We start from the raw sequence: 22,541 nt of genomic DNA, 5'->3' as shown, positions 1-22,541 counted from the left end.
TGTACCACTTTCTCTGAATCTTTTTACAAGCGTTAGCCAGCTAACAATTTTCTGCTTTGCACCAGCATTTTTTTCTTTTAAACTAGTAGAAAAATTGGACAAGATTAGACAACTTATTTTAGCCTGCTGAAAAAATTCCATTTCATTACGTATTAAATTTATTTTCAAGTGTACATCAACATAATTAGCATTGACACATTTTTGCTTCCTCTCTGCTTTATTCACTACATGTACCAGCTAATGTCACGTAACTCCAGAAGTATAGTGAATGAAATTTCATTTTTCTTTTCGGTAGCCATTAAATGGTCAAGTGTGCGAGAGGCCGCTTTCGATAACTGCATCGCTCGGCCTTTCTTATTGGATTAGGTTGAAAAAGGTTTCAACCAGACACGCTAAATTTTATAGTGAAGGTGAAGACAAACTCATGAAGGATAAAATTTTGTGATAAAAAGTTGAAATTCAGTAAAATAGTGCAAAGACATACTAAAACTTAGTTTCAAGTGTGAGTTTAGCAAGCTAAACTTATTTGAAGTGAATTCAAAGTTCATGTTATTCGTACCTGTTGAAAGTAAGAACTTCTTACCGTACGTACTGCATTTGGTACACACATTATAATTTTGCGTTTTATTGCAGATCTTAACCATTAAAATACACTAAATACAATACAGTTACTGTAGGTAACTACAATTACTAAAGTTAACATACAATTTTGTTGCCAATTTTCAATGTACGCATCTTTATAAAATTTTGACAATTTTTACCAGGGGATGTTTGCATTGTATAATTACAATGATCTCTATAATACCCCTACGTAGGAATTTTTCACCATATGATGCCAACCCTGGAACGGATCAACATCGTATCTCGAGGGTGCACTGTATCATCAGTCCACATGTAGCGTATTCACTTGCTTTTCACAAATTTTGCATCGTTGTAGGCTTTTTTAATTTTACCCAAAAGCATTAAGCTACCATAAGCATAAAAATGGTAGAATGATTAATCTATGTTACACACTTGCGAGATGTGACATAGTAAAGCTCACCAAAATCTGGATGAGCTAACATCACATCCCAGACACTTCTCTCATTGCAGTTTTTGTTCTGCAAGTTTCGAGCTAGTTTGTTGTGAGGAGTATCGCTGTCTTCCCTGCTGTCGCAGAATTCAACAACCTGTCACATAGTGGAACGATTGATAAATCATTATTTTAAAATAATATTTGGTCTTCTCCAAAACTCAACTGTACGTTCTTTTCTTCAAATAATCAGTGAGTAAAAAATTAAAACCTACAAACACATTTTGATCGTTTATACATCAGTGTATAATGAATGATACCTAGAAATGTATATAATTTGAAATTCAACCAAATAAATTTCAGATCAACACTGGCACAGAGAAGTATAACAAAGTGCATGCGGCATAAAAGCATAAATAGCCTCAATAAGTACACCAGGCAGTGTGTATAATTGCAGGTCTACAAAACATGAGCAGGTGTAACATTTAGCCTAAAAAAGACTGATGAGAAGGAAAACCAAAGGACTGGTGCTTAGAAAGTATGATAGTTACAATTTTGGGTTTTCATGTGTTGCCTCTGTACTTTGAACCACAATTGCAAAACTAAATATGATACACTCTCTGCTACTTTGGCAAACTAGTACCTGAACTGAAGCAATACAAATCAATAAACTACTAACAAATGGCATACAATTTTTTCTCATCCAATAACTTACATTATCAAAGTACTCATAGCTGAGAAGAGATGCAGTCCCATGAAACTCGGTTGCTACAAAATCACAATCTGAGGCTTCCTCTCCATCACTCCACTGGCAGCCTGTTGCATTGACTGGTGCAAAGCTGGCTCCTTCAGTGCAACTACAGAGTTGTGGTCATTTCAATTGAGCTTATATTTCCAACTAATTGTAAGACCGCGCTCTTACAACACATCAACAAAATCTTGCCAGTTATGTCTATGGGAGAGGTACTTCATCATATTCGAACCGAAGTTAGCCAGCCTTAACACTAGAAGTGAGCTGATATCCACATGCCGGCATGCCAGAAAACACCTAATTAGCTCAATAACATAATTTGACTACATAATTTGCTGTATACTATAATATATATATCACACAATAGTATTAAGCCCTCAGCTTTATTAAGTAATTTTATAGCTTGCAAATTATACATTTTAGTCATTCTACCTGAAGATTGCAACAGGATTGCATGTAACTAATAGTAGTAATGATTTTAACCTGTAGTTTTTAATAAACTTTATATATATATATATAAAGTATATATATATATATATATATATATATATATATATATACAGTGAAACTCGAATAACTCAAACTTCAAGGGACCGAGCAAAAGTATTCGAATTATCAGAGCGTTCAAGTTATCAGAGCACTGTCACAAGTCCATGTATTTACTTATTTATTAGTAGATACATGTACATATACAAACTATAATATAAATCAAAAGCACAAATGGCTTGTTTCAAATTAAATGCTTCTAATGTAAAGTTTAAAACGTTTTTATCAAAAAGTATAGAAATTTTTCTATCACTTGAGATTGGTTTGTTGTTTGAGGTGATGTTACCCTAGGACACTTATATTTCGCTAGTATTTAGTTTCGTGAGTAGCACACAGAGTAAAATTTCGCTGCAACTTAATTTCGCGACTCTGATGAGTGCGAAAATATAGTGGTGTGAAAATAAATGCAGTGGAAAAAACATTACATTCCTCAGGTCCAGTTCACTAATAAGAAAAAAATTCAATTTGGGAATAGTTCGTATTTGTAAACCACAGGTTGAAATGTGTGGGTGAGATCGACAATTCAATTTGATCGCTTGCTGCCATTTGTTTCTTAGACTATCAATGACGTCTAGGTCCCTCCCGCCGTGACTTTCACACTCGAATCCCAAGAAGAAGAAAATAGATAGGTAACAACCAACTTCACAACCAAAACTGTATAACCCTTACGCCGTCATAAACGCATTTATGCGTTTTCTAGGGGCCACTGACATAAACGCAGTTTCTGACTTTCTCAGCAATTGTCTGGTAACCTGATTTTATTATTTGTTGACCACATAACCCACGGTCTTTAAGTGTTTTATGAAATTGACTGTGTTGTCCGAAGATTTCTCTATAAAATCAGCCTAAAACAACGAAGCAATTTTAAACTTTTGTTTGAGAATTTCTAATCTAAAAACGAACATTTTTCTTTGAGTTCATTAACTACCCCGCGCGAGTCATAAAACAGGTAATTAGTTGTTGATGACATAACAGACAATTTAGATTTTCGTGATTATACAGATAATTGAAGTAGAACTTGAAAAATACTGTATACATAGCATGAAGCAATATCGGCAATTTCGGTAAAATGGCTGGCACTAGGCCGGTAACGAATTTGTACATGATTGGCAGTGAAAGAGATAATGTGGTTGGACCTGATGAGGGTTGATATTGTTTTTGGATAGGAATAAAATTCATCACTGCAATAATTATTCTTCAATTTTACGACTTCACCTACCAGACTTTCATCCCCATCAGTTACAAATTCGGTGACTAAACTGATATTGCTTTGCCATGCTGCTCAGTTGGTGTATTAGCTATAATGAGTTTACCAGAAATTTCCCATTTATCCTAACCACAGACGAAAGTTGCCTGCATTTCTATTATTACGATTTTATTGTGGATATCAACGAACAAAGCTATTTAACTTCGCGTTTTCGCTCGTTCGTTATGATAGTTTAGTTTCGCTCATTAAATTTTCGCGAGGGGATTACACCGCGAAAACGCGAAAGTTAGATGCCGCAAATACATAAGTGTCCTAGGGTATTGCCAGGACGTTTTTTAGATTGACATTGGCAAAACTTGAACGTTGCTGAAATGCTCAAAAGAAAAGATATCTTTTTCTTTTGAGCGTTTTACCCATGATCAATTTTGCCGATTTTTCTTGAAGTTTATGCAAAGATTACCTTACTTTACCTGGGATTCGTTAAGAGCAACACTCCGAGGCAGTTAAATTAAAAGTTTTACGAGGTTTTACGGTACATTGTATATCACTCACGCTTTTTGAATGAATACTTATTGAATGTACACACGTATTCTGTGTTTAGGTCAAACGATGAATAGTTTTTTTTAGCTAAGACAGCGTATACGTTTAATTACAACAATTTTTAAGACGTTTTAAACATTCAACATTCCGACGTTGATTCAACACGGAATCAACGTCGGAAAACTATTCATCACGTGCTAGCCGGGTCACACGCTCAAGGATTTTCGTCACGCAAATACAAAACAAAAACAACATGCTGTTTTTGTTTTGTATGTGCGTGGCGAAAATCCTTGCGCGTGTGACCCGGCTAGCCCATGCTATTCATCGTATAGCAGTATAAATCAAATTTCACCAAACCTTTAGAAAAGTCGTTGACAAAAATATTTTGCCAATGGAGGTAATAACGACACTTATTTATTACGAAAAGTTGAGGTTTACCTCTATGGCTTGGAATAAAGTGATTTTCTAAAGCGATAGCAACCGTTCCGGTAGCCGTTGGGCAAAAAACAGTTCAAATTAACAGTGTTGAGTTCGAGTTATATAGAGCCATTTATCATTGCATGGGAACGGACCAAGCAAATCCAGTCGAGTTAACCATGTGTTCGCTATATCCGAGGGCGAGTTATCCATGTTTCACTGTATATATATATATATCTAGAGAAATATCTCCCTCTTGGAGAAGAGATTGAAAAATGCTGGAATGTAAGAACAACTGTAATCCCAGTAGTCATTGGGGCACTGGGCGCAATAACACCGGCGCATAAAATGTGGCTTGCCCAAATACCAACAACAATCAACTTAGGTGACTTGCAAAAAAGTTCGCTATTGGGAACAGCTAAGATCTTGAGGCGAGTGCTCAAACTCCCAGGTCTCTGGTAGGAGACCCGAGTTAGAGCAGAATTTACCACCCATACGGAGTATCCGGTGAGAGGAAACAATTTCTTTATATATATATATATATATATCTATATATTAGTTAAAAAAATATATATATATATTATAAATATATTATATATATTATAAATATATTGTATAAATATATTTATATTATAAATATATAATATATATATATTATATATTTATATTTTATATATATATATTGTATGTTTTAAAACTTCACTAAATTTTAGAAATTGCCATATACCTACCTACATCTATCTATTATTAATGTATTATCTCAGTTTGGTTTCGTAAAAATTGTAAAAATCGACACAGATACAAGTGTTAGTATTAAATTCAACGTACGCATAGCAGTTCAATGGAATCACCATCTGCTCAATATGGGATTGCGAAATCCAACTGAAGTAACTCCAGGTAGCAAAACTAAATTTATGAGGTATAAACTATGTTGTAGGTGACCAAGGACGTAAAATAAATAGCAATGCGTGCATCAGCCTTAAAATATTAAAAACAACTGCAAATACAGTAAAACCTGTCTTTATGAAAAACTCCATGTGTGCAATTTTAAAGTTGCACACCGCTTTTTGGTAAAAAATTTGCTTCGACTTATGAAAGACATTTCCGGATATGAAAAGCTGTTTGTTAGTTTGCTCCATGGCTTTTCATTCATACAACATAGAAAGTGTCTCACTCAGATCCTTTTGCTAGCAAAAGTCAGCAAACAACGAGTGTTTTGTTTCCATTTGTTGTATAAGTTGGAATTATCATGTATCGCATACAAAGTGGGACAACTTTTGTTTCTAGCAATTCAAATTTTGCCAATACAGTAAAACCTGTCTTTGTGAAAGACTCCACATGTGCGATGTTAAAGTTGCACATCATTTTTTTGCAAAACTTTTGCTTCTACTTACGAAAAATATTTCTGGATACGAAATAACAGACAAAAGCCAAATTTGTGAATAGAATGATCATTTAAAAACTTCTCAGATATCTGTAAAGCATTGGATATAATACATATAAAACAATATGTAGTAATTGTTATCATCTCCATTAGCGAAAAGCCAACAAATTACCCAAATACTTTGACCAACTATCACTATGTTAAAACGTGCTATTGTTGACAATAGTATCAACCAAGGCACAAAAAATAGGAAATTGTGAGGACATGATCCATCTAAGAGCATCATTACCAATGGGCTAAATTAAAAAAAATTGGTTTCTATGAAAAATCATTTTACAAAAAAGGTAATCTTCAGAAATTTCCACTACGTATGTATGTGTTTATTTTCATTATTATAATATGCAACATATAAAAGATAAGAAATTTGTAGAAAATGAGGGTCCGTATGCGCAATAGCAGAGCTAATCATGGTGCCAAACCCAAGGACAGACAGTGATAGACAGTTGATTTGCATCCAAAACAGCATGTTGCTATTTTCACTGCAGACTCTTATACCTGTTAGCACTACTAGAACACACTTTAACAAAACATTTTACAATAGTTTTGTTGAAGTTATAACTTTAAAAAAGCTCTAAAATAAAAGTGAAACTAAGGAAACAGATTGTTATAAAACTTTTTAAAAGTAATAACATCCAAAAAGTGTCGAATGAGTAAATTGATAGCGGTAAGCAACCAAAATAGGTTGGAAATTACACACAACTTCTGGGAAGCTTAACAAAGGAATATTTATGAAAATGTATTGCATATGATTTTTACTGGATTTTCTTGTGTGGAGCATCAACTGAAAGCAGAATGGTGAAGTGTTTACAATACTCACCCAACTAGCTGTCGATACCCATTGTGCCAGTAGAGCTGTGGCATTTCGCCATCTGCTATGGAAATATCTTCATCATACACTCCCCATCTGAGTTTTGCAAATTCTTTTGATAACTTTTTTGCTGGAATAAGAATGCTGAAAACTATAAATTGGTTCTCTGGTTCTACATATAGTTTAGTAGGATTTATTTAAAAACAAATTATTGAACTAACACTCAACCTGTCCAATATTTTAATCATAAACTTTTTATCTAGAAAAACTATTTGACTAATGCAATAACTGCACCAGACTTCAAATAGTTGAAAAACCACAGAATATGATTGACATTATTTAAATTGATGTTAAATTGATGTTAATTGTATTGGTATTAAACCATATATCGATACAGGCCTAGCACTATGTTTATAAAAATATATATCAAAATATAGCAGTATTACAGTACAGTAATACTTCAACTTACGAGTGCTCCAACGTACGAGAAACTTGAGATGCGAGCCAGCTTTCAAGCAAGTTTTAGCACTAACATACGAGCCATGTTTGAGATATGAGCACTTGAGTCAGTTGCCAAGTATGCCGGAGGTGTTTTATGAGAACAGCATCACTCTGTATTTTTCAACTGCTCAGGTTATACTGTTGTACCGTGTTTTTTGTGCACGATTTTCTGTGCAGAATTATGTGAATTAAACGTACTGTGCGTAGACCGAAAGTTTGCCAGTAAAATGAAAGATAATACAAAGAAAAAGCAAATGATAACAATTAATATTAAACGGAAAAATATTGAAAAATATGCGAAATGTGTATGCGTGATTGAGCTAGCTCGGGAATATGACAGAAATACATTCATAATTATCAAACAGAAGGATTATATTCAGGGCATTTAGTTCGCAAAAGGACTAACCATAGTTTCTAAACGGTGCAGCGATCTTCACGACCGCTGATGGCATTGGACAAACAATTGGCCGGTGACAGCATAACTGAAACGATGCTATGTGAAAAGGCCGGCGCTATCTATCCAAACTGTTTAATAGACATTCGGACAAGCTGGCTAGTGGTCGTGCATTAACCATTTGTGACGACACTTGTGTTCGTCCTAATCGCAACATGTTGCAAGGGCGACAAAGGCAAACGTCCTTAGATAGGTTTATCTTAAAACGGCCGGCTAGTCGTGAAAGCGAAAAAAAGGAAAATTTTCTCGCTAACCAGCAAGAAACTTCAAACTATGAACGCCGAAGAAATTTTAATTACGTTTAGTTGAAAATGAAAATTTGCTTTTAGGTTTGCTTCTAAGTTTGTCTTTTAACACTTTGATAAAATCCAAATTTATCAAAGTCAGCTGTTGTAACGAAGGATAACTTATATCTCCCTCCCTGGCAAACGCGAGTGTTAACTGCTATTGCATGTATTTAATTTTACATTTTAATTAATCACATTTCCTTGCATCATTATTTATTTGTTGCTTTTGGAAAGCATGTAGTACGTAAGGAGAATAACCAACATGTTCTTTCTGTTACAATATCTTGTTTTGAGTGTTTTATTTGCTTATTTTAGAGTATGGAAATTAATCAATATATATTTAATTGTTCTATATATAAATAAATTGCACCAACATGCAAGTGAATTGACATACGAGCTCAGTCTCGGAACGCATTAAACTCGTAAGTTGAAGTATGACTGTATATAATTTCAACTATCAACCGCCAGCAAACACCAATGGCATTTTGCGTAGTTGTTGTTTAACTAGTAGGCTATTATTGGCTGCATGTAAGGATGTGAATGTGGTTAGCAAAAGGGTAGGATAATTGTGTCAATAGATCGTCAAAATTATCTTTGAACGATTTATATTTCAGCACTAACTGAAATATTTAAGTACTCTCTGACCTTGAGCTCTCTTCCAGATATATAGAAGCTTGCCAAGGTGAAACCGATATTTAAAACGGTCGATAGGAAGTACCTAACAATTACATGCCTGTCTCATTGACTTGTATTACTTGCAAGTTACTGGAACACATAATAGCTTCCAAGATTTATCAATTTTTTGATAAAAACAAAATATTGTGTGACTCTCAGCATGGTTTCTGTAAAGACAGATCATGTGAGACACAACTGATCCATACGTTCAAACATTTAGCTTTAAATAAAGAGAAACATCATATCACAGATGTTTTGATACTGGACTTTTCAAAGGCCTTTGATTCAGTAAATCATCGGAAATTGCTATTTAAGTTAGAAAGACTTGGCGTTCGCCCTATATTCATATCATTGATTAGAAATGTTTTAATTACTAGGAAGCAATTTGTTTCAGTGGAGAGCTTTGAATCACATTTTTGCAAGGTTCTCCTGGGGTCTCTCAGGGATCCGTTTTGGGTCCGCTTCTGTTTCTTGTTTATGTGAATGGCTTTCCAGGCAAAATAACATCGGAATGTCGTTTGTTTGCAGATGATGCCCTTGTGTACAATTTAAAAAGTGAGAGTGCAGTTTTAAATGAAGATTTAATGACTCTCGAGGAATGGTCTCGCATCTGGCAACTTTCTTTTAATCCTTCAAAGTGTTTAGTTATTTCCATCGGAGAGCTGAAATCTCAGCAAGACTACCATTTACATAATATAAAGTTAAAGGTTGACTTGCCACAAAATTCACATTACAGTTATTTGATATGAAAAGATTCACCATGTTTTACTCTGTTGTGTTGTAGGTGCAAAATATGTGGAAATGTGATTACAAGCTCTTAAAAGCTCAAAAACGAACAGTTAATCGCAGCCACACGAGACCGCCGTAGTTTGGATTCTCTTTCCAAAACGGCTCAAATGTGACGTAGCTGTGTGAGATGGTTTCTGTTTACACTTTCATGCAACCTTATTCGTCGAAATATATTCACAAATATACTTCACGCATTCAATAAAACCATGCCTATTGTTCTTACGCATCTGTTTTCTCGTCATTGAAATGCTGTCACTTTTAGCAGTGATATCTTATAACTTACCGTAAAAATTTGTTTATTCTTTTAGCCTTAGCTTGAAGGAGTACACATCATTGTCTGATAATCATGATGAGTCTGTTGGTCACTGTGATAATCGAAAAGTGCTGCAGAAATTATTTGCAAAGTATTGGGTCACATGATCAGACAACGACTTGCCGATTAGACCAAACCGAAACAAAATTGTCAAGTAGGGAGCATCTATATTTGATACGGGGTCTTCGGTAAAACCCGAAGTGTTTGTCATAAACTAGTGCTACGATAAGTTTTACACTGAGCTTTTTATTGGCCTTTCAATTCATGTGACAAGACAATAAATAAATTTCATGGCTACGTCTGAGAAATAAAGAGATTCCAATCTACGGCGGCTTTTAGTTTTAGAGCTTTTAAGAGCTTGTAATCACATTTCCACATATTTGGCACCTACAACACAACAGAGTAAGACATGGTGAAGCTTTTGATACCAAATAACTGTAATGTGAATTTTGTTGCAAGTCAACCTTTAACAAATGTTGACTTTAATCCATATTTAGAAGTTGAGCTGAGTACTAAATTAAAATTGGAAAAACACAAATAAAATTACATCAAAAGCTAACAGACTAGTAGGAATGTTACATAGAGTTCTTAAAACAGCTGACACTAAGACAAGATTAGTGGCATACAAGACTCTGATACGATCAGGCCTTGAATATGCTTGCCAGTTGTGAGACCCACATTTAAAAAGAAGATATAAAGAAGATCGAGAAAATCCAAAATAAATGTCTGAAAACTGTTTACCGCATAAGATCATCAGTAAGCTTTTCACAATTAAGGGAAAGCACTAACATAAAATCGTTACAAGAACATAGAAAAGGTGCCCGAATAAAACTATATTGCAAAGTGTTGAGTTCTGGTGTTATTCTTCCCAATAACCCGCACGATACAAGACAAAATAGGGAATTGTACATACCAGCTATAAAGTCAGGGCAATATTTTCACTCCTTTTGGTCAAAAACAACAAGGGATTTTCGAAGGTATGTCGAGTGTGCAGATGTTTAGTTTCTTTGATTTAACCGGAGAGATTTGTACATGTATATATGTAAATAAATAAATATTTAAAAAACATGGAATAAAAAACAAACAAAAAAGGTTATTGAAACTGAGTTCTCACGTCTTTTTGCTTTTAGAGGCTCTCAGTGAGAACAATCTGATCTGATACGGTCAGGGTTAAAATACGTACACATAGTCTCCAAATGTTGCTGGCGAAGGTAAACAAGTAGCTCATTCGGTTTATCACAGGTTGAGTAGAGAGTCCTGACTGGTTATAAAGGAGTGATGAAACTTAGCTTTTAAACAACTTAAAATAAAATTAGAAACTTACATCATTTTATCTGTTGGAAAAAGAGACCCATTTAGGCCTCGCGAATGAAACACTTTTTTTCGCAACATAGCCAGTTGATAACAATTATAATGTTAAGTAATTCTGTTGAATTTGCTAGGTAAACGAGCACGCTGAAACTGAATATTTAAAACTTCGATGCGATTGGATTTGCCATTAAACTGCAACGATTGCCCGCCATTGCGGAGGCGCTAGATATCCTCCCAAACTTTACAAAGCTTATAAGTTATTGGCGATTAGCTTTAAAACATCAACATTTGGAAAATATTTAACGCATTCGCCCCGTGAAAAACCCTGTTGTTAGGAAACCGGGCCAGTGTGTTCTGCCAGTTTGATCATTGATTACGATAAGTATAATTATGATAGACGCTGTTGCGCGTAATGTAATTACCACGTACAATAGCTCGTTATACCGATATGTAGCCGGTCTTAACAAACTGTTTTTTGCGGAGTTGTCCCTCCGTCGAGAAGGAGAGCAACACAACTTGTGTTGCTCGTCCGCTCGACGGGAGGACAACTCCGCAAAAAACAACAGTTTGTCCAGACAGGCTAACCGATACGGCAAATTGGTTTATTTTGCCAACGCATAAGCACCTACAATTAAACGAGGAAGACATAATTAAATTGTTTATGAGAATAGTTAAATTGTTTATGAGAACTACATTTATAACAAATATCCAGAGTATGAATCATATTTTCTTAATAAACTGCTACAATAACAAAAAACATGTGAGAACGGTTGCAATTGAATGAACTTTCTGGTTTTTGGAATGCTTGAAATGAGTTTGATCAAGTTTGGTTTGTATCAACAATGATATACAGTCTCTCAAGCTGGGGAGCTGTATACCATTGGTATCTATCTCGCAAGAACAAAAAATAACGATTGATGAAAATAGGAAATGTTGAAAAAACCCTTAGACAGTTTTTGTTCATTTAAGAACCTTAACGTTATGCTGTCATGTGGGTTTCCCAATATGCTGTCTAACTAAAAATTTATAACTAATATTGCATTTTTTAATAATTTTTTAATACAACCAAAAGCCAAGTTTTGATATTTGAAAGTCTAAAATATGACTGAAATATCCTGATAAAACTCTTCATTTCAGAGCCGATCTATCGTATTTTTTGGCCTAATTTAAACTTTCAATTATTCTTTGTAGCTGCTCAAATTAGTAACTGTCACTATTAGTACTGGCAAATAGCAGCCAATATTCATCATACAATATTCCCATAGTTAAAGGTTTACTTGCAACAAAATTCACATTACAGTTATTTGGTATCGAAAGATTTACCATGTCTTACTCTGCTGTGTTGTAGGTTCCAAATATGTGGAAATGTGATTGCAAGCTCTTAAAAGCTCAAAAGTGAACAGTTAATCACCGTCATCACGAAACCGCCGTAGATTAGAATCTTTTACTGTTGGGCTTGTTGTGGATTATGGCACTCAGTAATTTAAATCTGGTTCTTGTTTCGGAATCAAGTTTTATGGTTTGAAAGCTATAGCTGATATATTGAGGGCAGTTATTGTTGAGTATTGAATGAGTAGAGTGGCGGGTAAAGTATTGTGACAGCTTAGGTAAAGTAAGAACACCAGTAGTGTTTGTTATTGAGTTGGTAGATGGTAAGCGATGGTTTTTATGGAGAATGTGTAGGTCTTTGCATATTAGTAACAAACATTTGTTAGTAACAAAAATAGTGTGTTGGTGTTGGAGGGTAAAACACATGAAAGCCATGTATAAGATAGGCATAAATAGTAGATATTATAGTAATATAGTTCGGCAGTATCAAAGTTCATAAGATGAGACGTGTTATAAAATAAACAAAGGTTAGATAACATTTTATTTGAAATAAATTAGATGTGGTCCTGCCATGATAGAGAGTCATTGATAATAAAGCCAAGTGCACGTAGTTTACAATTAGATTGCTTTGTTAGGGAACAGATGAATATGGAAATTGTGAGAGGGAAATTCAATAGTGGATTTACTAAGGGCCAGTTCTAACTATATTGCCGTTTGTCAGCGTTTCCCTTTTAGCGTTCATCGTCGATTATGTGAACCGTAAATTGTTGTCATCAACGAAGCATCGCGGACACGTCAGAAAGTTTGCAACTGTAAAACTTTCCCGTTATTTCGCCGAGCATTGACGACTGCCTTTTAAATGTGAACCAATTTGGCGATGGTAATTAGCGATCACGGATAGATTAATTTATTCATATCCATTTATGATAGTCGCTGCAGGACTAGTTTTTGATTCCAGCCAGAAAAAAACAAAGAGGTTTCTTTGCGAAAATTTAAAAAGAAGAATGAAATTGCTACATCATGGAGTATTTCCTGGTGCAAACGCGGATGGGTTTGATGGTGTGAACACGGTTATCATCGACGATCTCCGAAGTATTGTGGCATCAACGCCGAAATGTGGCGATATAGTGTGAACCAGTCTTAAGAGATAGTGAGATCTTGAGATGCTAATGGACATTTGATTTTTCATGTACCGCTGTTGGATAAGTGGTAGGTCTGCAATCATTTTAAATTGGAAGCATGAAGGGTCCGGCTCGGAGACAGAAAATGAGGCGTGTCAGATGATAAGCATAAATGTGTGGTGTGCTGTGGAGTTGTAATTTTAGAAAATAATTTGTAAAAAAAATTGAAATAGTGTGGGTGCAGCAATGGCTTGCTGCAAATATATCATTACGATGAATGATGACCATGAAGCATCTGTTCTCTTTAAGTTTCCTGTTTCATCATTGTTTCTACCTCCTTGCTTCAACACAATGCTTGGCATATTCTGCATGATGCATCAAAATTTAACTATTATACACATTTACAGTAGAGACTTCATTTAAACACCACCCTATGTTTCAACCCTCCTTATAGAGTGGCGTTTAATTAAAGATGACGTTCAAATAAAAGGTGGTTTTGTATGTTTCAAACACCTCGTCAGCATTTTGAGAAGATAAGTTAAACTCTTTCATGGGCGAAATGAATTTTGCCCATATTTTACACACTCCTTCAGAAGAAATTTGTCAACTCAACATCAACTTGTTATAGACATCTAAATAAATATGCACCAGAAAGCTGATACATGTCTCTACCATTTGATCTATAATTCTTGCAACAAACCCACGTTGATCTTATAGCCTGTGTTACAATTTTTAGGAGCTTTAAAGTTTTTTATTTTATTCTAAATTTGAAGGCATATTTTAATCTTATAACTATGTATAACATATCTGCATGAAGGCACATTGCACTCATCAATATGCTTGCTACAGTTTGCTGCCAAAACTGAATTTTTATGTGCAATAGAACAGGAGTTACGAATGTTAATCCATTGTGAGCTGAGTTCATATTACCGCAATCTTGTTATATAAAAATAATACACTATAAATCTGCAAGTTTATAAGTTTTATAGTAATAATCTAGTAAATGCTACAAATATATATATAAAAACAAAAGACACAAACAAACCGTAATTATAATAAACACGCAAGCCATAATTAACATATTTAAAACCAAAAGTATTTGGTTCGTTTGCTCGGCAGGTTGAGTTCTGATACTCGCTTTTGTATTAACCATTTATCGCCTGGCTGTTCAATACTTGCAACTGTGTCTGCTAACCTGAACTCTTCTTCTGCACTGCTGAACTAGTTGATATTAGCGTCCATACATTTTTTAGCAGAGTCAGCTTTGCGCGTTGCTATCTGAAATACTTTTTGCGAAAATAATAGTAAACTATTAGCCTGATGCCCAAGTCAGCCAAAGTATAGTAAAAACTAAAATGTTTTTACATACGTAGAAGTATTAAAACTGTATTAAACAAGGAACTATTATTAGCTTGACACAGTTAATAATTATATGTATGGTGTTGAAATTAATGTTTTTAGCAATAAAACTTAAATAGTTGGAAAAAAAATGTGATACGAACAGAAACAACAAACTAATTGTTATTGATGTAATCAAGTCATTATTAGCACAATTTTGTGAATGCTTTTCTATTTATTACTTGCTATTATGAGTTATGGTTAGGTTATGTTATGTTATGGTTATTAAATAGAAGTGGCGTTCAAATGTAATAAGGTGTTTAATTAAACGTTAACGCTACATTTTTCAACCCGTCTTTTGTAGTGCCACTGAAATAGAGGTGGCTTTCAAATAAAGATGGCGTTCAAATACGGGTTTTGCAGGTCAGGCTTTTCTTGTTGATTCTGATTTTTATATCATTCTGAGATAGTGGAGTATGTATCACATTTGAAAAATCTGTTAACAATTACTACGGAATTAAAAAAAGCATTTGCAAGCTCTTCCTCTAATGTGGTGAGTTTGAAAGAATGAAATTAAGGAGTTCCAACCTACCAGGTTTGTAGGGATGTCGGATAGATTCAGAGGTAGTTAGAAAATTTGGAGTTAAATGTATGTAGTCTCCTTCCTCCCCACATCCTCGTGGCTGTAGTGTGTAAGGAGTGTCTCCATATGCTAGATTTTTCTGTGCTATCAGTATTCTTGCTCTCTCGAAGGTCTCATTTTCTGCTGGCTGTAGTTTACAATATTCATCAATATTCATTAAAATCGCAGAATAGTTATTTATTACTATGTCATAATAAATTACTATGAGTTTTTCTTTTGATAATTTGTACAACTTTGCATCGCAGTCAGTTGCTATATATAAAAATTAGTTAATATTGCTTTATCAAACTTTACAAAAATCAACAGGGAATATGACTTGGAAAAGAATATTTTATATGATTGGAAGTTGTCAACACATTCTTGTGATTAAATTGCATTTTTAACCATAGCACACCAATGATTATTTCATTTCGATTGCAAAAAGCTCTAAGCATTTTGGTCAGGATAAAAATAAAAGTCTGTCTTGGCATGCTATGTCAAGGCAAAAATAGGATGTCAAGACAGATGAAATCTTTGGCGCCAAATCCGCTTTGCAAATAAATTTGGTGATTGTAACAACCTTCTCTATAAGCATTCCTTTAAGTCAGAATAGAAATAGAATCTGTTTTCATTGTCAGAGAAAGTTTATTGGTAATACAATTTATGTCACACTTTCACTTGCAAAAAGTCTAGTTTCGGCATGATTCTATAGACTTAGTTTACATAGATGGTAGGATAAATAGACTAGCAAAAATTGTAACTATTTTGTACTCATTCATTAATTAATTTTATTTGTAAGACAAAATTAGCTCTGCAACTGTTGCCTCTGCTGACATGCTCTGACAGCATTTAACCATATTTGGTTTGGCAGTTACGAGCATTAAGCCAAATACATTTATAGAGATCAAACTTCTCAATGCATTACCTCTTGTGGTAAGCTTTTAGCTTTCAAGTTTTAGTAACATGATAAATATTTAATGATTACAGATGCTGTAGATACTCACTCAGGGTTTATTGAAGAAATATATGAGCCAAACATCAAATTTAATTTCATATTTCACAAACACATTTTAGTAGCTTAACACCTTGAAGTTTAAATTGTACATGTATACAAAAGCAAGCCCCCTGCTCCTATAGTAAACTAGACTACCAATGTTCAATTGATTGTAAAAGTACTTAGGTTAACCTATTTCCTATATTTGCTGATATTTTCCAATATCATATAGAAGCTCCAAGCTTGCAGAATTCTCCCAGAACACACTCAAAGTTGTTGACATGATCAGTCTCAGTCGATAGACAATCTTATGTCTTGAATGCTAACCAAGTTGTTGTATTATGAACAGGGAATTGAAAACACGACTTTTATAGTATTTTTAACGTAAAATTTTCCTCAAGATTTGTTTAAACAATACTCATATCAATCCTCAAGCTTGCGTTCTACATATTTTATGCATTCAGTTCTAATATTATTATATTAGTTAGACTATTCACTAGTTTTTTAGTTAGACTATAGTTTCTTTGCGGTCCTTTTTATTTTTTTGTTGTACACCGCCTTTTAGTTAGTTTACTTGCCGTTGTACCTTGTGGAAAACATATTGTAAAATATGACTATTGATTACCACAATAAATATTGCTCATATATACGATAACTCACTTTGGCAACTTCTTTGTCATTGAAGTGCTAACACTTTGTGATAATAAAATCATGACTCATCACAAAAACATAAGGCAACTTTTAATTTTTTGTAGCAGAATTATTGTTTGCTGTCTTAGGGTAAGCTTTAATATGTATCACTTTTTTGTATACCCAGAGTGATTGTGTTGGATATCAATGAGATCAAACGGTACAAGTTTCTGAGGCGTTGCCAACCTTTGTCACTTAAGTACCGTCGCTAAATTCTGATGTTGAAAATACCAGAGCCTCATTTAACGATAAAATATTTCAACTATCTTTAGACAAGCTAAACTTATACCTTTCACACAAGAAATTAGCGAAGCATCAAAAGTGGCTGGTGACATCTTTTTTGCATAAAAGATCAAAACGTTTTCAAGTATGCAAATTAATTTCACTATTTTAGTTTTTTTTTGGATTTTGCTCAAATACAGATTGAAACCCAAGTTTTTACTTTTAAGTTTTTGAGCCATTTTTACATAGCTACAGTCGTTTTAGAGCAAGTGATAGACAAACTAACCTGAAGCCAGGTTTGCTGACCCTTCCATCCGGAAGGAACCACAATCGTTACATTCTTTATGTAGAGCCTGTTCTTTGTGGCTTGGTTTAAGATCTCTGATGCATTGCTCACATAGACCTAGTAAAAATAACCACAATAACCTGTTACTAAAATGGCCAACAATGCTGCCAACTGTAAGAATCTTGTTAGGTTCTTTTATGTTCTTGTTTTTTATTCTTCTTGTTATACTTACCGCGTTAACGCATGCATTCTATAGCAAACAAATACATGGTAGTGTTTCCTTATCAGGCGGTGTTCATAACATGCCAAAATTCTGATTGATGGAAAACAAATTATTTGAGTAACCTTCCAAAGGGGAAGTTTGACAAAGACTAAAAACACTGTTTAGCATCAGAGATCATCTTGCTGATGACTAAAGCTTTGTTTACCTAATGATAGTAATCTACTTTAATGTGATGGCCGCGGAAACAAGCTTATTTGCTGAGTGTATATTTTGTCAGCTACAAGAACATCATCTTTTCAATTTACATGCTATTAGGAACTCACTTGGTCAATAAGAGGAAACAATTCCCAGTCTACACCGCGTACATGTGTATTACAAAGTAAAGGTGACTAATTTCACATTTCACAGTTTATTCATCATAATGCTGATGAATAAACTCCCAGTAAAAAAGTATAAGTCCTTGTAAGGAAGTATAACTCTCAGTAAGAAAGTATAACTCCCAGTAAGGAAGTATACCTCCCAGTAAAAAAGTTTAATGATGTGTGGGTGTGGTGTGTGTGGGGTGTGTGGGGTGGTGTGTGTGTGTGTGTGTGTGTGTGTGTGTGTGTGTGTGTGTGTGTGTGTGTGTGTGTGTGTGTGTGTGTGTGTGTGTGTGTGTGTGTGTGTGTGTGTGTGTGTGTGTGTGTGTGTGTGTGTGTGTGTGTGTGTGTGTGTGTGTGTGTGTGTGTGTGTGTGTGTGTGTGTGTGTGTGTGTGTGTGTGTGTGTGTGTGTGTGTGTGTGTGTGTGTGTGTGTGTGTGTGTGTGTGTGTGTGTGTGTGTGTTTATTTTCATCAACAGAAACTATACAGAAAAATAAACTGCATATTAGTAAATATTTCAGGTTAAATACAAGTTAATGAGAAAATAAAAAAACTAGCAAAATTCACTCAACCTGAGCACGAGATAAGGATGATGGAGCCGTAGGTGCACTGTAGACCAGCTAATGTTGCGCAAGCCCCAAAAGCAGCCAACAGCAGCAGAACAAAGGCAGGCCTCAACCCACCCCAGTCAGAGAGACAAGAAGACAAAAGACAAGACACATTTTACTTGTTTTTTAAAGTCAAATTTGTTTACAATTTTCTTCAATCTTTCAGGTAGGTTATTCCAATAAAAGATTGTTTGATATTGAATAGTTTTTGTCACAATGGTCTTCAGTTTAATTCAATATTATGATTTTTATTGCATTCTTAATACACGGGAAGAATTTTAGGTCCTACTTTCCGAGTGATAATGAAAGCAATAGATTTTCTGAGCATGTCAATAATCAATAATCAAGTAGTGTTAAACGCTAATAATTCAGTTTCTCAATTTTAACTTGGCCGTCAGTTGTAATTATATCAAATCATAAATTGCTCAAGAGAGAACAACTACAAAGAGATTTATTGATGTAGGAGGTTTGTTTACATTGATTTATGATAGATGTATACTGAGCATGGCGTAGCAGCATTTCAAAGTTTGTTTCTAATTTTGGTCTTGCTTATGTCTTTGGCCTTGTTATCGCAATTGCATGTAACAAACATTTAGCACTTTATAATGCTAGACTATGTTGTACTACAAGCTGTAAATTTGAACTCCAAGTCTTAAATTTATTGCTCATATTCTCATTTAAGTTTTTTACATTAAGAAATTTCAAATATCTCAAAGTGGCATTTTGTATGAACACTACATAAATGCCTGACATTGCCTGGGTAGAGTAAAAGTCTGTGCAAAAAGCTTATTTTTATTTAACATATACATCATTTACCATTCTACATGTAAATTTTAAACGAATGAAAAAAGTGTTTTTGTGCAGTTAAAAATAAATTAAGAGAAAAATTAAACAACGAATACATGGAAGTGTGTATATAAAACTGTTGCAGCAGAAGCTCATTGTATTGAGCATTTTGGTGGACGATACTGGCACCTTGTGATACCGGTACAAATGTAAAATGAGATATCAGACTTCCTCTGCCTGATACTTTGTCTGACTAGATGGGAAGAGAATGTAGAAGCTATTCTACAGATTATTACATATTATTATTAAATTATTACATTATGATTAGGCTATAGATTAGAATTATTATTACCTTATTACAGATAATACAATTGTTCACAGGAAAAGAATTGAGTTTTTACAAATGTACCAAAACTGGAAATAAGACTATAAAAACCTATTTGACATTGAAACAGCCCATTTCGCAGTCACAAAATTTAAAAAATGCAATGATAACAAAAATTTCCTTTAAAAAAACCAAATAGAAAAGGTAATATTAATTAATAATACAAATCACTTTTAGAATGTGCAATCGCAAAAAGGATATACAGCATATGATAAAAGTCATGAGAATGATAAGAATGGCTCAATTGTGGGGTTATGGGCACTTGTTAGTAGACTTGAGATTTTAATGTTGCGGGTTTGAATACAGAACCCTAGAACCATGGTGACTCCGTTGCTAAAACTTAATCGCTATGACTGAACAGACTAAAAACAATGAGACTCATGTATATAGACATGTAAGCTAAATAAAGTAAAAAATGCAAGTTTGATGCATGTACAATATGAAAGAAACTTTTGTACACATAAAATGGTATTTATGGTTCTGAAATAAGTTGTTCACTACTTTTGTTTTTATAAATTTACAGTGAGACATTGTGTGATCAGAATAACAGTGTTTTCATCAGTTTTCTTAATCGGGGTGAACGGGTGTTTGAAAATGGCTCTATAAGCTGGTATCTTAAAACATTGTCCACAAAAAGCATTGTGGTAGTGTTTTAGGATTTAAATAGATGTATGAATAACATTTAATTAGTGATCATCAACCAAACTATGTTTTTCATTTTACACAAAAAAAGAAATTATGCACACATGATTATAATGTATGTCACTCTGAGTACCTCATAGACGCTTCTTATTTGACAGAAATACTATATCAGTTTTAACTATATCCAATGATCTTTTTAGTTGTTATTGGTTATCGTGTTTTAACATTTGATAAAACTGAGTAAAAGAAAAGTTCCTTCACTTCTAATTCTTTATCACCATGGAAGCAGTGTGTAGGCATTGAAAGCAAACAGTGGCATGCTGAATGGTAAAGCAATTGGATGCATACAGGGAGTGTCTCAAAATGAATTGCAAAACATTGGCCTGCAGAAAATTCTTCCAACTAAACCAGATGGGCTATGATTCACGCGTAGACTGTTTTCAGTAAACAATAAATATCTGCATGATAATGCCTGCTGGTGTATCGCGGATTTATTGTTTAGCTGACATGGCGTCACGATTTATCACTGTTTTAAACTGCGGTAAGGATTTCTTTGTAAACTTCCGTAGCAAATTTATGTTTGTTAATTTCCCTATCTGAAATTGAGTTACTTTTTAAAGATGTTCGTAACATTGATAAAAGTTTTTTATTAAATAGTGTGTCCACTACCATAATTATGTTATTGTACCATTTTCAATTTTATCAATGATAAAAGTTGAATTTCTTTCTTTCTCTGGTCACGGGCTAATTATTTGGCATCAATTTTTGCTGCCCAAAGATGTTGAATAACCTCAAAACTGTTTTGGTAAGAATGCATCCTTGCCAGGTAAAAACATATAGCAAAACTGTTGTGAAAGGATATACGAGTTGTGATGCATTGCTTGTTCAAGGTCCTTAAAATTTATGAAACATTTTCTGCTGGTAAAATGTGCTGGATTTAGCCAAAGGTTGTTATTATGAGGTCATGTTTTCAAAGATGCAGTATTAGTATACTACATGCTTCATAACGTTGCTAAAATGTTTGTCGGTAAACACAATTTGGAAACTAAAATTCCCTTTGACCTTGTGATGACCTTGTAAATAACCATGTACCAGCTTTAACAACTTTTTTCAAAATAAATATTATGATCACTATAAAATCACTATAATATGACAGTTTCATATATTTAAGTAGTATTTACAGTTATACCCTAGTAAACCCTTTTTCAACGACTAGCCAAAAGATACAATAGTTGCTCAATATTTTAAGCTCTAACTAAAGGCACTAAAAATGAGCATGGTATAGTTATGACTCTCTTAGTTATGTAGACAACTGCCAATCTTGCTACCAAACTAGTCAAGTGCAGGATAAGTGGGAGATTCCCGCTGCATCATTTTTATTCAGTCTGTGGTAGAAGGTTGCAGATGTGTGCCTTGCTGTATTCTAAAGAGTAATTCAATTCCGCTGGTATCAAGGCTAGAATGTAGTTAATCAACATATGTTTCTAATTATGATCTGTTCCAAGGCCATAAATGAAATAATCTATTTGGGTAAACTTCATGGCATTCTTAGCATTTGTACTAAAAAGCTAGCAAATCCATAATACCACCAACTATTATACCTTTAGTTTTTCAATGATGTCTAGGTTTTCTGAAACCTTCTCATCAATGGCAATGAGGAGGTTAGTGTAGCCACCATCTTGACTCAGCTTGATAGATTCTCTGTCATTCGCAATGTTGGAGGAAGTCGTCATTACAATCATCCAACAAATCATCAGTGCAGCTGCTATTTGTTGGTCTAAAAGCAGAAACATTGTTTTGCAGCTGTTTAAATAACAAGTCTACACATACCATCATATGTGCATTGGTATTTGTTCAGGTCATCAGGTCATTCAAGCCTA

General features: G+C 34.2%; 1 protein-coding gene across 1 annotated transcript in view; it reads right to left on the bottom strand.

The window, feature by feature from the left end:
- The window catches only part of LOC137388359 (calcium-activated chloride channel regulator 1-like), a 54,776-nt gene that overhangs the window by 30,212 nt on the left and 2,023 nt on the right, over nt 1–22,541 (bottom strand). The window contains exons 3-8 of the mRNA XM_068074846.1: nt 22,263–22,438; nt 17,658–17,774; nt 15,436–15,613; nt 6,735–6,855; nt 1,728–1,869; nt 1,043–1,169 (exon numbers count right to left, since the gene is read on the bottom strand). Coding sequence (XP_067930947.1) covers nt 1,043–1,169; nt 1,728–1,869; nt 6,735–6,855; nt 15,436–15,613; nt 17,658–17,774; nt 22,263–22,438 — 861 coding nt within the window. The remainder of the gene's footprint in view (nt 1–1,042; nt 1,170–1,727; nt 1,870–6,734; nt 6,856–15,435; nt 15,614–17,657; nt 17,775–22,262; nt 22,439–22,541) is intronic.

Source organism: Watersipora subatra, chromosome 2 (assembly GCF_963576615.1).
Source record: "Watersipora subatra chromosome 2, tzWatSuba1.1, whole genome shotgun sequence".
NCBI lineage: Eukaryota > Metazoa > Bryozoa > Gymnolaemata > Cheilostomatida > Watersiporidae > Watersipora > Watersipora subatra.
The sequence above is the reverse complement of the archived record's forward strand: the minus strand, read 5'-3'. Positions and strand labels throughout refer to the sequence as shown.